Below are 15,496 nucleotides of genomic sequence, written 5' to 3'. Positions count from 1 at the left end.
TTAACTTGTACCACCAATTTTAACATGTATAAGTCACTCATAGGGTGATGGTCTTATCACATTTTATTAAAATAGTATTCTGACATTAGATACTATTATACTTACCATTTTGTAGTCCCATCCAAAGCTGCTTGTGATCTTTTTTCTGCATTTCATTGATTACTTGACTTTTATGCTTTAAAGCATCAGCTTCTTTCATACAAGACATAAAATGAGCTTCAATTGCATCTTTAGATGGACAATGAAGAAGGTCCTTTTCTGGAAAACTCTATCAAAGGGAAAAAAAATACACATTAAAACTAGTAATGACATTACAAAATTAACTTCTCTAATATTTTTAGCAAATCACCTTTTACCATAACAAAAACTACAAATACTCTTGTAAAATCACTTAAAAATTATTAACTATTTGCCACAATTAGTACTTTTCCCAAATAATCCTTATCTATGTAACAATACAGAAAGTGAAGGGTAACAATTTTAAAAATAGCTTTACAACAGACCATAACATGCTTTTGTGGGTCTCACTATGTAGCCCAGGCTGGCATTGAACTTGTGATCCTCCTGCTTCAGACTATCGAGTGCTAGAATTATCTGTGTACCACCACAACTGGCTTCTACTGAGTGTTCCAAAGGATGAGAAACGGAACTCACACACTGATGGTGGGAATGTAAAATGATATAAGTACTTTGGATAACAGTTTGGTGTTTCCTAAAAAGGGTAAACACACACTTACCATCTGCTTCCAGCATTCTACAACAAGGTATTCATCTAAGACAAATGAAAACATATGTCCATGCAAAGACTTGCACATGAATGGTCACAACAGCTTTTATTTGTTAACCACCAAAACAAGGAAACAGTAAATGAATATATAAATTACAGTGTAATTTTTTATTTATGTATACACTTTGAGTATGTATAGTTTACTATTCATCAATTAAACCACAATAAAGCTATGAAAATATAGCTTTTGAAGTCAAACAGCTAAATGTACATCCTTTACTTCACTTATGGATAGATACAACTATCTATCCATAGAATATATTGCATATCCATAGAATGCAACTATTGCATTCAAATGAATTAGCATTGTGATGATTATTTCTACTTAAGTTGATTAAATTATTTTCAATTTAAAGTGTGTATATCAAACTCTAAAACCTTATGCTTCATTGAATTAAAAAATGTAACTTTAGTAATTTCTAGAAAATGTTAACTTTGGCATCTATGAATTTAAAATGACTTTAATTTCAACACAAAAATACACACTTTTTGTAAATTAAAAAAATAAGTCTTGAGCTGAAGATGTAATTCAGTGGTAGACCACTTGCATAGCATGCATGTGGCACTGGGTTCAATTCCCAGCACTGCAAATAATGAATTTGGTAAAAAATAAGATCTAAGGACTAGGAGTGTGGTTCAAATGATAGAACACTTGCCTAACTAGTGCAAGATCTGAGTACAATCTCCAGTACCACAAAAATTAATTTAACTACTTAATAAGTTTAAAATGGTCTTTTACATGTTGTACAATTCTCTATCCTGATTATACAGTTTGGTTATGAATGTGTAGCTGAAAATATAAATGCTCTCATTCCAAATGAAGTATTTTGTCAAGTAGCTTGACTTTTTACCTATTTAACTCAAGTACTATTTTAATTTCTTAAAATTTTGTATACAGGCTGATTAAGAAAAAAAGTGCATAAGTGCATATCTTTTTGATCCAAACAATCTAGAAATAAAGGTGGTGGGTTTGACACTCCCTTTCATTAATCTTCCAAGTCAGAGGCATTATAAACTAAATCTAATTTCACTTTTACAAAAGTAATTGAAAACGTTCCATTTACTTATATATTATTGCTGTAGTTTAATACTGTCTGGAATCTGCCCAAATATAGTAGAGATAACTGGCTAACATTAAACTAAAACTATTTACAAGGTAAGTGAAAAAAAGGAAGAAAAAAACCCATTCAACCTACTAGTAATATTGCAAATACAAAGCACATTATAAAGATAAAAAACAAAACAAAAAATGTATTTTCCATGTCATCTATAAAGAATCTAATTTCTGATTAACCATTCAGAGGTTGCTAAATCATCTCTAGTGGTAAATTCAGCATTTAGACAGAAAAATGAGACGATAGTTAAAAAGCTGACTTTAATAAAATCCTAAAAAAACTTTTCCCATGATTATTTTGGTGTGTGTACACAAAGAATGGTAAGGGACATTTAAAAATATTTCTTCCAAAGTATTTTCAGACTAAGAAAGAATACTATGAGGCTAGGGGTACAGTACTTACCTAGCGTGCACAAGGGGAGTAGGGAATACTATGAAAAGGAAATTAATAGAAGTAAAATGAACCCATGCTAAAATAAGTGTGCCAAAACTTGTTAGTATTTCTCGATTTTCTTACATTTTCTAATTCTACCAAGATGAAAACTACAAATTTACCTCTAATCGTCTCCCTCCCATCTGCTACAATTTATGGGGCATCTCTCATCCTGTTTCCCAGATCCCACTTGTTAAATCTTTGGAACCCAGCCAAAGATTTGGAACCCTTTCCTAATTATTGTTTCTCAACAGTATTCGTCCAACTTAAAACAAAGCAGATACCCCAAACCAAATGACAAACCCTTCTCCTATAACCCTCAGATGTATCATCTCCCATACACATATACCCTTTAAGCTCACCAAGCATCTCAGCCCTTTATCAGTCCTCTGCATCTCTACCCTCATCACTCTGTTGCAACTGCTCTCTCCAAAATCACTCACCGAACATATAACACCTCTGACTGTCTTCCATAAAGCAATCATCCATGAGTCCCTGTGTTGTGTAATCTTCTCATTTTCCTCTTTTCTCAAACTCTTTTTGCTTTTTCCAAAGCCACTCCTTCAATATTGGTTATTTTTAAAGTTCTTAGGCTAGACCTCTTGACTTTTTCATCCCATATGCTCACTTGAATAACATTAGCTATATTCATACCACACATGGACTGATGATTACCAATATTTGTTTCCTTCCAAGAACCTTCTTGGAACCTTCTCATGACCTTCAGACATATACAAATCCAGATGTCCCATAGGCATGTGAAACTCACCAAGTCCAAAACTAAACAAAATCCACCCCTCCTTCTCCTGATCTTCCATATCCAATCACCTTGCATTTATACCCTAAGTATATCTGCAATTCACCATCATTGAACATGCTCAGTGCCTCTTTCCTTATACAGACTGATATATTGATGGTTTCTGAAAAACCTTGTAACTAGCACCCATGCCTGTAGTCATATCCCTATCATTTTTTTTTTTTTACATTTGGAGCCAGAGTGATCTTCCTAAACTGCAAAATTAACATTTTTAATCTACTTATTTCTACTTTTAGGATAAAATAAAACTTCTTCTAAAGCCTTCAAGATTCTAAATGACTTCAGGCTCTGATACCTTCAGTATAATCTCTACTACTCCCTACACACACACACACACACACACACACACACACACACACACACAGCACACACACACACACACACACACACACACACAGCCCTGCTCCAACTACCATGAATCTTTCTCATCTCCTTCAACATTCTTTCCATTCTTTTAGTGATACTATCTCATTTTCAACTCTTCACACCAATATTCTCTCTGCCTAGAATACTCTTTCTGCTTGCCTATTACCCAAACTCTTCACAGCTGACCAAAAAAATTCCCAGCTTCAGGTATATCCTCTACAACACCTCCTTCTCCCAGGAAGCTTTCCCGTTCTCTACAATGACCCCAATACTTGACTGTGTAAAACATTTTCCAGAACTATAATGTCAGTTGGCATATCTGTAGGGAACAGTACTCTGAAAGTTCACAACATAGAGTCAATGACTGTTCTCATCTCTCACAATAAACATTTTTACCTAACTCAAATTTATTGAGGTATGATTCACATACAATGAAAATGGAAATTTTAAGAGAACAGTTAGTTGAGTTTTGACAGAGTAACTGTCAGCCCAAACAATATATGAAACATATCTCTGTCTCAGCTTCCTCTTTCTGACACTCCCACACACCACTACCACCACCTGCCCTAGACCAAGTTACTTTGTGCCTTCTGCAGTCAGTTCCTTGTCCCCCACCTTAAAAAATCACTAATATTGACAGCAGGTATTAGTTTTGCCTATAATTAACTAACATAAATAGAATCACACATGTAATCTGAATAATCTAGCATCTTTCATTTAGCATTATGCTTTTAAGATTCATTCATGTTATTTGCACATATCAATAATGAGTTTCTTTTCTGTTGCTGAGATATGTCACTGAATGAAAATATCACAATCTATTTATCCAAAAGTGTATTTAATAGATATTGGGGTTATTTCCAGGCTTAGCTATTAGTAATAAGACTGCTATGAACATTAATGTAAAAGTTTCTTTGTAGACCTCTTTTTATCTTTCTGGAGCACACAGCTGAAAACAGAAATGCTGGACCATACAGTATAAGTGGTACATTTAACATTATTCAAAAACTGCCCAACTATTTTTCAAAGTGAAAATAGCCTCCCACCAGCAACATATGACTTAGTCATGCTAGCAATGGGTGTAAAGTAGTAACTCACTACAGTTTTAATTTACATTCTCCTGAGGACTCCAGATGCTGAGTGCCTTTTCATGTGGTTATTGGCAATTCATATTCTTCTGTAAACTTTCTGTTCAAAATTTTTGCATTGGTTCTAAAGCAACTGATATATTCAGAAACAAGAATAATAGGAAATCTGTGTTTACTTATATAAATATGGTCCACAAGAAATAATGGGTGAGTGGGGTGTGTCGGTGTACACTTATAATCCCAGCCTCTCAGGAGGTAGAGATGAGGAGGATCACTGTTTGAGGCCATCAGGGAGTGTGTTAACCAGACACCATCTCAACAAACAGCTAATGTGGTTATACATGCCTGTAATCCCAACTACCCAGGAAGCATAGGTAGGAGGATGGTGATCCCAGGCAAAAACATGGACCCCTTCTGAAATAAGGCAAAAAAAAAAAAAAAGGACTGGAAGGGTGGCTCAAGAGGTAGAGAACCTGAGTTCAAACACCAGTTCCACCCCCTCCCAAAAAATAATAGGTACATACAGAAAACCACATGCAGCTAAACCATTCTGAATAGAAACTCAAATTCTGGAATGTACTTAAGTACACTGAATGTACTTAAGACATACCCATTACTTCAATTTCTGCTAGGAACTACGCTCATATACATCAGGTGTGACCTTCTACTACTTCATCACAACTGACAAGTTCAACTCTTACAAAGCCCATTTCCACATGGCAAGTTATCAATCTTTCAATGCCACACTCATTGGACTATTTACATATTTCCTAATCACTTTCTATGTGTAAAACTGTGCTCTAGATTTTATTTGGTTCCCAGCTTTTACTTATTTATTTTGTGGTACTGGTGTTTATGTTGGGGTCTTGCACTTGCTAGGCAGGTGCTCTACTCTTTGAGCCAGGCCTCCAGCCTCCCCCTGCCGCCTTTTTTTTTTAATTCATTTATTCACATGTGCATACATTGTTTGGGTCATTTCTCCCCTGACCTCCTGCCCCTACCCTATCTCCCCCTCCCCCCTTCACTTCCAGGCAGAACCTGTTCTGCCCTTTTCTCTAATTTTCTTGAAGAGATGACATAAGCATAATAAGAAAGACAAAGCGTTTTTTGCTAGTTAAGGGTAGCTATACAGAGAGATTCCTAGCATTGCTTCCATGTACAAATGTGTTACAACCCAAGTTGATTTATCTCTAACTGATCTTTACAGGCAGGTGCTCTACTCTTTGAGCCAGGCCTCCAGCCCTTTAAAAAAAAAAAAAAAAAGGTTATTTTTCAAATAAGGTCTCACTTTTTGCTCATGGCCAGCTGTAGACAATGATCCTCCTATCCATGGCCTCCCTGTAAATGGGAGGACAGGCACATTTGACCACAACCCCACCTGGCTTACTGGTTGAGATGGGGTCTCACTAATTTTTTTGCAAGGACTGGCCTCAAACTGCAGTCATCCTTATCTCTGTCTCCTGAGTAGCTAGGATTACAGGCACAAGCCACCACACCTTGTTGAGGTTCTATCACCAAATGTTTTTGGATTTTGTACACCTAATCCTGTCCCCTGTAAGTCCTATGTCTTTTATCGCATGCCTTTTAAGAGCACAGTAAATTTTAAAGAAAAGTATGTTGCATTCTAGCAGAAATGCTTATATAAGCAGTACAGCTGGTCATCTTGCCTTTTTTTAATCTTAGGGTAAAGCATAAATATGCCACCATTTAGGATGATTTCACCTACAATCTTTTCATGTAAACTCTTTGTCATGTTGAGGAGATTCTCTTTTATTCCTAAGTTTGTTGAGTTTTGACGATAAACAAATACTGAATTCTATCAATATTTTTTCCTGAGTCTATTGATTTTGTCCTATTTTTCTGCTTTTTTCTGTCAATGTACTGAATTTCATCAATATTTGAGTGTTGAATCAATCTTGTATTCTTGGGATGAACTCAAGTCATAGTTGGTACTGGGCTTTTTTATGTATTGCTGGGTCAATTGCTAGTATTTTGTTGAAGACTTCTGCATCTGCATTCATGGGGATACTGGTCCACAACATACTTAATTCTTTAATAGAATTAGTGTTGAGATTTAATCCAGCCTCTAAGACAGGATAAGAAGTATTTCTTCCTCTTCTCTTCTCAGGAAAAAGGTTTGTTCTACAGAATTCACCAACAAACTGCAAATGCAAGGAGTTATACATTGTGAGATTTTTAAAACTACAAGTCCAAATTCTTACTCAACAAAGGGGCTTTCTTTCAAACTTCCTATGTAGACCAGGAGACAATGTAACTCAAGATCTTCCTGCCTCCATCTCTTGTGTGCTGAAATTATAGGTGTATGACAGCATGCTAGGCTTGTTTCTTTTTTAATTAAGTAAAATTTGAGGGCTGGCAGAGTGGCTCAAGTGGTAGAACACCTGCCTAGCAAGTGTGAGGCCCTGAGTTCAAAGCCCAGTACCACTAAAAAAAAATAAACTGAACAAAATAAAATTTGAAAACTATATAAGCTATTATAAATTTTAAACACAGTAGATTCAGTTACAGCAAACATGCTTATACATTAAAAATTTTAAAGGTTTGCCAAAAGTTAGGAAAAAACAGAAAAAAGGTTTCATAAACAAGCACTAGTGGAAGCTTAGGAACTGGAAGGGTGTTATGGGAAAAGCAGTAAATAACCACACTCTCTAAAAACAAATTCTGGAACTGGAGGAGTGGCTCAAGTGGTAGAGTGTCTGCTTTGAAAGCACACAGCCCTGAGTTTAAACCCCAGTTCTAACAAAAAAGAAAAAAAAAAAGACCCCAAAAATTCTACTTTATTTATTGAGAGCCACAGTGGGACAAATGGGAAATTCCATTAAACTGTACCTTAAAATGTACTGTGATGCTCCAAGGAAGAGGTGAACTTGACGCAAGAAGATCAAACAGCAAACCAATTGGATAATGCCTAAAAATGAAAGAATGTATTTTGAGAATAAACATAAATATTTAACTAAAACTACAGAGGAAATTTTTAGTACATGTTTTAACACAAAATGCCATGGGCTTCAATGGCCAATGAGAAGAATGCCTTTTATACAGCTATGTTCCTGGGCTAATGACAGACTTTATAGAAGCATCAGGTGTTTTTCTTCTCACCATGTCACTGCCCACACAAAACTCAATATATGCCACAGGATTATAGTAAGTCACTCTTTGTCAACTGTTACGTGAGGGTACTGTTGCAAGGAATTATCAACCCACTATTCATGACAGGCAACTGTTTTCTAAAGTTTATTTAAATATTTTTAATTTTTAAAACAACTTAAAATTTTAGAAAATTCTAACTACCAAAACAAGTACCTAAAAAGCATGCAAATCAGCTATTCTGTGGTTATTCCTATTAACATTATAGCATATAAATTGTTCAGTCTTTTTTACCTGTGCAAACATATCTAAATATAGATTCAGAATATTCTTTACAACCTACACTACAAACTACTTTTCTCACATAATGCAACATCAGTATTTTTCCCCAAAGCACTGAATTCTAACTTTTTTTACACTAAGTTTTGGGCTTCCTATATAAGAGAATGTTTCCTAATATAACCATTACAGTGAACCAAGTTACTTAGCTATAAACAAATGTGAGCCAGGTGCTGGTGGCTCACACCTGTAATCCTAGCTACTTGGGAAGCGGAGATCTGGAGGTTCCCAGTTCGAAGTCAGCCCAGGCAAATAGTTTGTGAGATCTTACCTCAAAAAAAAAAAAACAGCACACACAGAAAAAAGAGAGCTGGTGGTAGAGTGCCTACGTAGCAAGCATGAGGCTCTGAGTTCAAACAACAGGCTCAAAAAAAAAAATAAAGTAAATAATATAAACCTCAAAGATTTCAATGGATAAAAATTTTTTTAATCCATTTGTTAAAGGAACTAAGCTGAGGTAGCTTACATCAGTGAATCAGAATTAAATAATACTCCCCATAAAGGCAAAATAAGGACTATATTGTGGTGTTGCATACAGTCCAGTTTTTTTCTTTTCTTTTTTGCAGTACTGGGGCTTTAACTCAGGGCCTATACCTTGAGCCACTCCACCAGCTCTTTTTTTATGAACGATTTTTTTGAGATAGGTCTTATGGAACTGTATGCCTGGGCTGGCTTCGAACCGCAGTCCCCCTGATCTCTGCCTCCTGAGTAGCTAGGATTACATATGTGAGCCACTGGTGCCCAGCTATAATCCAGTTTTTATTTACATAATCTATTGGCAATTTACTCCTAGATACAAAATTTGAAAATATATCTAACTTCCCCCTATGTAAGTAACTCCTGGGCTGATGGAGTGGCTCAAGTGGCAAGCATAAAGCCCTGAGCGCAAACCCCAGTACTACTAAAAAATAAAATAAAAATGCAAAATAAAATTAAGCCAAACATATCTTAAAGCATTTGATGTCCACAAAAAAATTAAGAGTTTTTAAAATAAATGTGGATCAGAATAAAATTAAACTTAAGTCATGTTCAATTATTTTTTACTCTTGATATTAAAAAAGTAAGAAAACTAGATGGGTGTCCTTGGCTCATGCCTATAATCCCAGATACATGGGAGGCAAAGATCTGGAAGAATTGCAGTTCAAGGCCAGTCTGAACAAATAGTTGGTTTTTGAGACTCCATCTCAACTAATAGCAGGGCCTGGTAGTATATGCCTGCTATCTCAGCTGTGTGGGAAGCATAAATAGAATGATGGTCCAACATAGCCTCAACAAAAATAGCTAAAGCAAATAGGGTTGGAGTGTCACTCAAGTGGTAGAGTGCCTGACTAGCAAGCAAAAGGCTCTGAGTTCAAACCCCAGAACCACTGCCAAAAAGAAAGAAAACACTGTAAGTACACATCACTTCTCTGCCTTTTGACTAAGACAAGTAAGAATAAAATACTGTAAATGCAGTCTCCAACAAAATAGATGATAAATAGGTGTTGCATGCATACTACAATAAAGATCCATGGAATTCTTTACACTCAGTATACCAAAAAAATCCAGTGGACCCAGTTTAGGTTCTGAGTTTCTTTTTTGAGTAGTCCTAAGTATTTAATGATTGGTACTTCATGTTTTTTAGTCCACGTTATGGGCCTTCCAAAGTCCAGAGAAGACACTGTAAAAAATTAACTTTTTTCTACCTAGCAATTGTCATTTGGCTCTACTAGGCCCCTTTATAAATTCAAGATCTATTATAGCATTTTAGTGGTCTCTTGTTTTGCTATTTCATCATCCTACTAATTACTTCACCACTACTCAACAATTATTCCAAATTGAGCTTCAAAAAAAAAAAAGACTAAAATAATCCAAGTATGTTGTCAGAGTTCTGTAATCCCAGCTACTTGGGAGAAAGAGTTACCATTTAGAGGCCAGCTCAAAAAAGTTAGCTGACACCCTATTGCGAAAACAAAATATAAACAAAATGGTTGGGGTCCTGGCTTAAGTGCTATAGCATTTGTCTAGCTGGTATTCACACATGAAGCCCTGGGTTCAATCCCTAGTAAGGGGGAAAAAAACGGTAGCAAAAATTTGGAAGAATGATACAAAATGCATCCTTCTACTTTCTTATTATGTTGCCTAAAGCATTACATCATCTTTCAAGAAAGTGCAAAATAAGAATGCAGACTCCCATCTTTGGATTTTACCTATCATTAACACAGATGAAGATTAAAAATTTCTTATTTTCTCCCTATAATAGTAAAGAGAAGAAAACTGAGAGACAATTGACAGAGAAAGGTGTTTCACAACTGAAAAACAAATCAGAAGAAGAAAGAGGGCAGTACTCTAAATTTTAATGACAATGGTGAAGCTGAATCCTTTAAGTGAAGTCCCAGACTGTGAGTCTTTAGATGATGATGCCCTACATACAGAACAAGTAACAGAAGAACAACATATTTCTAAAGGCAAAAGGAGTATTAGGGTATTTTTATCAACTTAGTCATTAAACAGAGAAGACTTCATCACATAGTATTTTGTGACCAGAATCTGGACCATTCCATTTTATTAAGGATGTATGACAATATTCTTTCATCATTTATGCACTGTGATTTGTTTGAGAGTGGGTAAATGCTTAAAATAACTGAAAGGATTCTGATGATGAAGAAATGAGTAAAAAAGTATTGGGAGGTGGGAGAATTCCTCAGCTGAGACTGAGAGTTCTACTGCAGGTAAGTAGACCTGAAGCCTCCAGCAGAGTTGCTTCCTGCTGCCCTAGTTTTGCTTAATGGGGCCAGGGTGAGGATGAAGGTATTGGAGGGCCCGCAGGAATGGCTGTGATGGGTGTGTCTTATGACCATAGGGAGATGGCAGCCTGACCTCTCTCCTGCTCATGCTGCTCTGTTCTGGAAAAGGCAAAGCTGGATGGAGGCTGTAGCTGATAAGAGTCCTGCTCCTAAAGGTGCAGCTTCTCCAGGTCTACCCTGGGGAAAAGGGGTCTGTAGGGACCGGCTTTCCTGGAAGAAGGGAGGAGGAAAGGGACCAATGTATACACATGAAAAATCAAGGGTGACGCTCAAACATTGCTGGTGGGAAAGTAAAATGATTTGCCTCTTGACAAATTCATGATAAAATTGAAGAAAAAAATAAAGAAATATGGTTCTGTGGAAAAGCTTGGCGATCACACAAAAAGCAAAGCATACAATCACCATATGACCAACTCCAACTTGGTTATGTACTCAATGAATTGAAAGCATGTACTCCAGTGGTTGAATGTTTGTACACAAGGGTTAACAGCAGCACTTTTCACACTTGCCAAATTTGGAGACAACTCAAATGTTCATCAGTAGATGAACTCATACACCAGCTGTAGTATATACAATGCAATATTAATCAACAATAAAAAGAACAGATTATACTGATATATGCTACAGAATGAATGAAAACATGGAAAAGCATTATGTCTGTGAAATGTACTGAACAGGTAAATCCACAGAGACAGAAAGCATGTTGTTTGCTGCCAGGGGTGGGAGAAGAGGAGTCACTGGTGGCTTGAGTTTTCTTTGGGTAATGAAAATGTTTTGGGAATAAATTGTGAATGTGTTGAATGCCACAGAATTGTTGGCTTTAATATGGCTGGCTTTAGGGCTGGGGCGTAGCTCAAGTGCTAGAGTGCTGGTAGGTATAATCTCCAGAACCACCACTACCAAATAAACAAAAAAAGACTGCTTTTGTATGGTGGAATTTCATTTCAGCTTAAATGTATACATAAATGTAAAATAAAAACAGACTTTAAAAAAAGCAGTGGACTGATCACTCTAATTAGTATTTACTAATATAAAAAAATTATGACCTACCTAGGGCTTAAAATTTTCTTGGGCTGGGGATGTATGAAGCACTAGGTTAACATGTTCCAAGCACTGTATTCAATTCCTAGCACCACAAAAAAAAAAGAAAAAAAGAAAAAAAATTTTTTTCTTCAAATATTGCCACTTAAGTGCAAGAGCCAGAAGTAATGATAAGCTAAAACTTCTCAGAGATCAACTGAAATGTATGACAACTAAAACAAAATCAATTGCATTCTGTGGACACTGCCCATTTCACCAACATTCAAAACCAGGAAAAGTAGGAACAAAATTTTGAATTACTGTATTTAAATGCAAACTAAAATTGTAACAGGTCAGGGTGTGTCAAGTGGTAGAGCTCCCATCCAGTAAGCATGAGGCCCTGAGTTCAAATTCCAGTACCATCAAAAAATTCTACCTTCCTGCCTCCCCCACCATTCTAGGGATTGATCCCAGGGCCTTGCTCTACCACTGAACTACATCCCCAGCCCTAGAAAGATTTTGGTACAAGGATTTTAACTCCAAAGATACAGTGTGAATAAACTGCTTCTCAGATCATTCATTTCTGATGAACCTATAAATATCTGAGGAAATTTGTAAAACAGAACTAGTAAAAATCAAAGGTACTGAATATCTTATACACTTCAATCTGATTTATATCAAGGATTTCAAAAACACTAATGTGCACAAGTCCTTTAAAGAAACATTTTATATAGTTTTGTCAGGAGGTTCCTAACCCATAACACAGAAACCACATAAGCCATACCATAACTCTAAATAAATTATAATGTAGCCACTGGCTATTATATTGCTACTCCTGACATCTAACCTAAATTTAAAAGATGAGGAAGTGTTAAGGATGTAAACCTGGAATATATCCAAGAAGAGAACCCAACTAGCTAACAGCTCAATACACTGCCCTCCAAATGACTGTATCAGAATATTTAGTGTTGGGTCTATTGTCATAATTTATTGTATTTCTTGTTCTTTACATTGTTCTAGTCTTTACCAGAATCAATTCTCAAAATGAGTACATCATGTTTCTTTGTTTCACAGCTCTTCTTTATCCTTTCATTACTGCTTGGATATGCTCATTACAAACAATGGAAGGGAGTTCATTCAGATAGGAAATCAGTCTTCTAAAATCAACACTGAAAGGAGGATTACCATACCAGAAAGATTGCCCCTGTCAATTTCACTGAAATAAATACATCTTATTCACAACATTACTACTTGTTAGTGATACACTGGAAGCAAGACTACTTTTTATTGAATAAAAAAGGTGCAACTATAATTGCACCCAAGTAATTTAATAACTGCGATCAATTTGCCTATATGTGGTACAGTCATTGAGTCAAAATATTTCATTTCTCTTTCTATTATGTATGAAAAAGTACAAAAATAACCAAAAAGCCACATCTGAAAAGTCTGATTTCTAGGAGGACATAGCTCAGTGATAGATCACTTGCTGAGCATACATCAGGTCCTGAGTTCAACACCCAGCACCAGCACCACATTCAAATGCACGTGATACACAGGCACACACAATTTGCAAAATTACTTATAAAATTCAAAAACCTACAACCTTACAAGAAATGAACAGAGAAGAAAGCAAAAAAAAAAAAAAAACCAGAAAACCCCAAAACCCAATAAGAATCTACACAGTATTTATGATTAAAATAGAAACATTTTCACATCTTTTACACATTCTAAAGTTGTACACATGTTCACTAAAGCGTTTTGCTAAAATTTACTTTTGAAACTACAGTGATAGTATTCAATTCTAGTTCTCTATTATGTCTAAGATCAACATCAATATTTGTTTTTCAATTCAAAAACTAGTTTCAGCTTACTTTCACAACCCATCCTGAAAACAAGTCAATTTATTCAAAGTAAAACTTCCCATTAGATATTTGTTTTATAGTTGACAAAAATAGAATTTTTTTCTAAATTTTGTACCTGAAGGTCTAAAATCTAGAACTTTTTTCTCTTTGCACATGCTACTCAAGCACTCTAACACTGAGCTACATTCCTATCCCACATCTAAACCATTATTAAGGTTTAGTAACAAAATATTCTTTAGAAAACCCAAGAACTACTCTCTAAAAGTAATTATAATGCAAAAGTAACAAATACACATTATGAGCACTTAAGTTGTGGTAACAAGAAACTTCACATCTTAAAAATGCAATGTTACAGCACCCTCTGCTGATGAATCAAATCAGTCAAAACAAGGGATTCTTCTATTTTAAGTTGGATCAACACTTCCTATTTCCCATGTAATTTCTCAAAGTTAACAAGACAAAGGACTCTGGTTTGGAAGAACTCTACAAATCAACAACAATATATTTACTGAGTCCTCATCACGTGCATATGACTGTTCTTCAATATTTTTCCATTCTAATTGGGAGAAATTTTAAAAAGCAATTAGGGAACTAGAGAGAACACATAAAATAGGGAAGATTTTGTTAAATAGAATGTGGCAGGTAAGGTGGAAGAAGCCTGAACTGAAAGTCTAAAAGCCTGGGTCCGACTGCATATTTGAGAAAGTTGTTTCAATTATTTGAGCTATTCCCTTCCTAAACAAAAGCAAAAAGGGAACACACATTCTATTTTATGGAATGAAGCATTGCTCAATTCTTGAGTCAAAAATAATGCTGGCTAAGACCTTTAAACAAACAAAAAGAAAGAAAGAAAGGAAGAAAAGTAATGGGTTAAATTAAGTTCATTATTCATTTGCTAAACAAGCATCTACTGAGCACCTTTTACGTGCTATTGCTTAAGCTACAACACCCCTGCCTCAAGCATCCTACATAGTTTTTAAAATAGATATAACAATAAAGACAAAGAAGAAAAGGACTACGATGTTCACAATGGTTGTGAGGGCCCACAGCCAGGCACTATTCCATTAATTTTACATGCATTGAAACACACTGATGGAGACACAAGCCATTATTATCATCCCCATTTTACAGAAATCAAGAATGAGATACAGAAAGGCTAAATAATTTGCCCAAGGATTACACAGCTAGTAAGTGATAGAGCTAGCATTTGAGCTCTGGTTCCTGGCTCCAGAGTCAGTAACCTTAACCATTACATTACCCAGAGACAATGTGAAATAAAGTATACAGGAAATGCACACAGTGTAGAGACTGTGTGAAGGTAGAAACAATCACTTTGGCTAAAGGATAATAAAAGATCTACTTAAGCTAGAAGTTATAAATTAGAAGGAGGGAGGGGTAAATGAGTAAATAATGTGGGGGGCAAAAAGCATACTAGAAAAAACAAAAATTAATCAGCAAAGAACATAAGCAAAGGAGCCTATGCACAAAACATCATTCAGCGTTCGCAAAAGCAAGTAATTTAGTTTCCTTGAAAAGAAGTGAGACCATGAACATTCCTCATGCCATGGTGTTTGATTTACAATGCAGATGATTAGAAGTCAAGAACAGGTTCTTAAAAAGAAGAGTAACAATGTCAGATCTACATTTCAGAAAGATCACTTAAGGGGCTGGGAGACAAACTGAAAATAATAGCATCAGAAGCAGGGAGACAAATCAGAGGCTAATAAAATAGTCTATGTATAGAGAAATTAACCCAGCCTGAACCCAGATAAAACT

The 15,496-nt window shown here is 35.7% G+C and overlaps 1 protein-coding gene across 6 annotated transcripts in view; it reads right to left on the bottom strand.

The window, feature by feature from the left end:
- Atg5 (autophagy related 5) overlaps positions 1-15,496 on the bottom strand; it is a 92,992-nt gene that overhangs the window by 57,476 nt on the left and 20,020 nt on the right. For 5 of the 6 annotated variants that reach the window (XR_012449196.1, XM_020186859.2, XM_020186858.2 and 2 more), the window contains 2 exons: positions 7,456-7,534; positions 106-268 (listed from right to left, as the gene is read on the bottom strand). Coding sequence is in view for 5 of the 6 variants with exons in the window: in XM_020186859.2 (XP_020042448.1) it covers positions 106-268; positions 7,456-7,534 (242 nt within the window). In the remaining variant the exon portion in view is untranslated. Of the gene's footprint in view, positions 1-105; positions 269-737; positions 3,438-7,455; positions 7,535-15,496 lie in introns of those variants that run through there. The other variant, XM_074077637.1, reaches the window with a different exon arrangement.

The sequence above is a fragment of the Castor canadensis genome, chromosome 1 (genome assembly GCF_047511655.1).
Source record: "Castor canadensis chromosome 1, mCasCan1.hap1v2, whole genome shotgun sequence".
NCBI lineage: Eukaryota > Metazoa > Chordata > Mammalia > Rodentia > Castoridae > Castor > Castor canadensis.
Note: the sequence above shows the minus strand (reverse complement) of the source record. Positions and strands in the feature narration are given on the sequence as shown.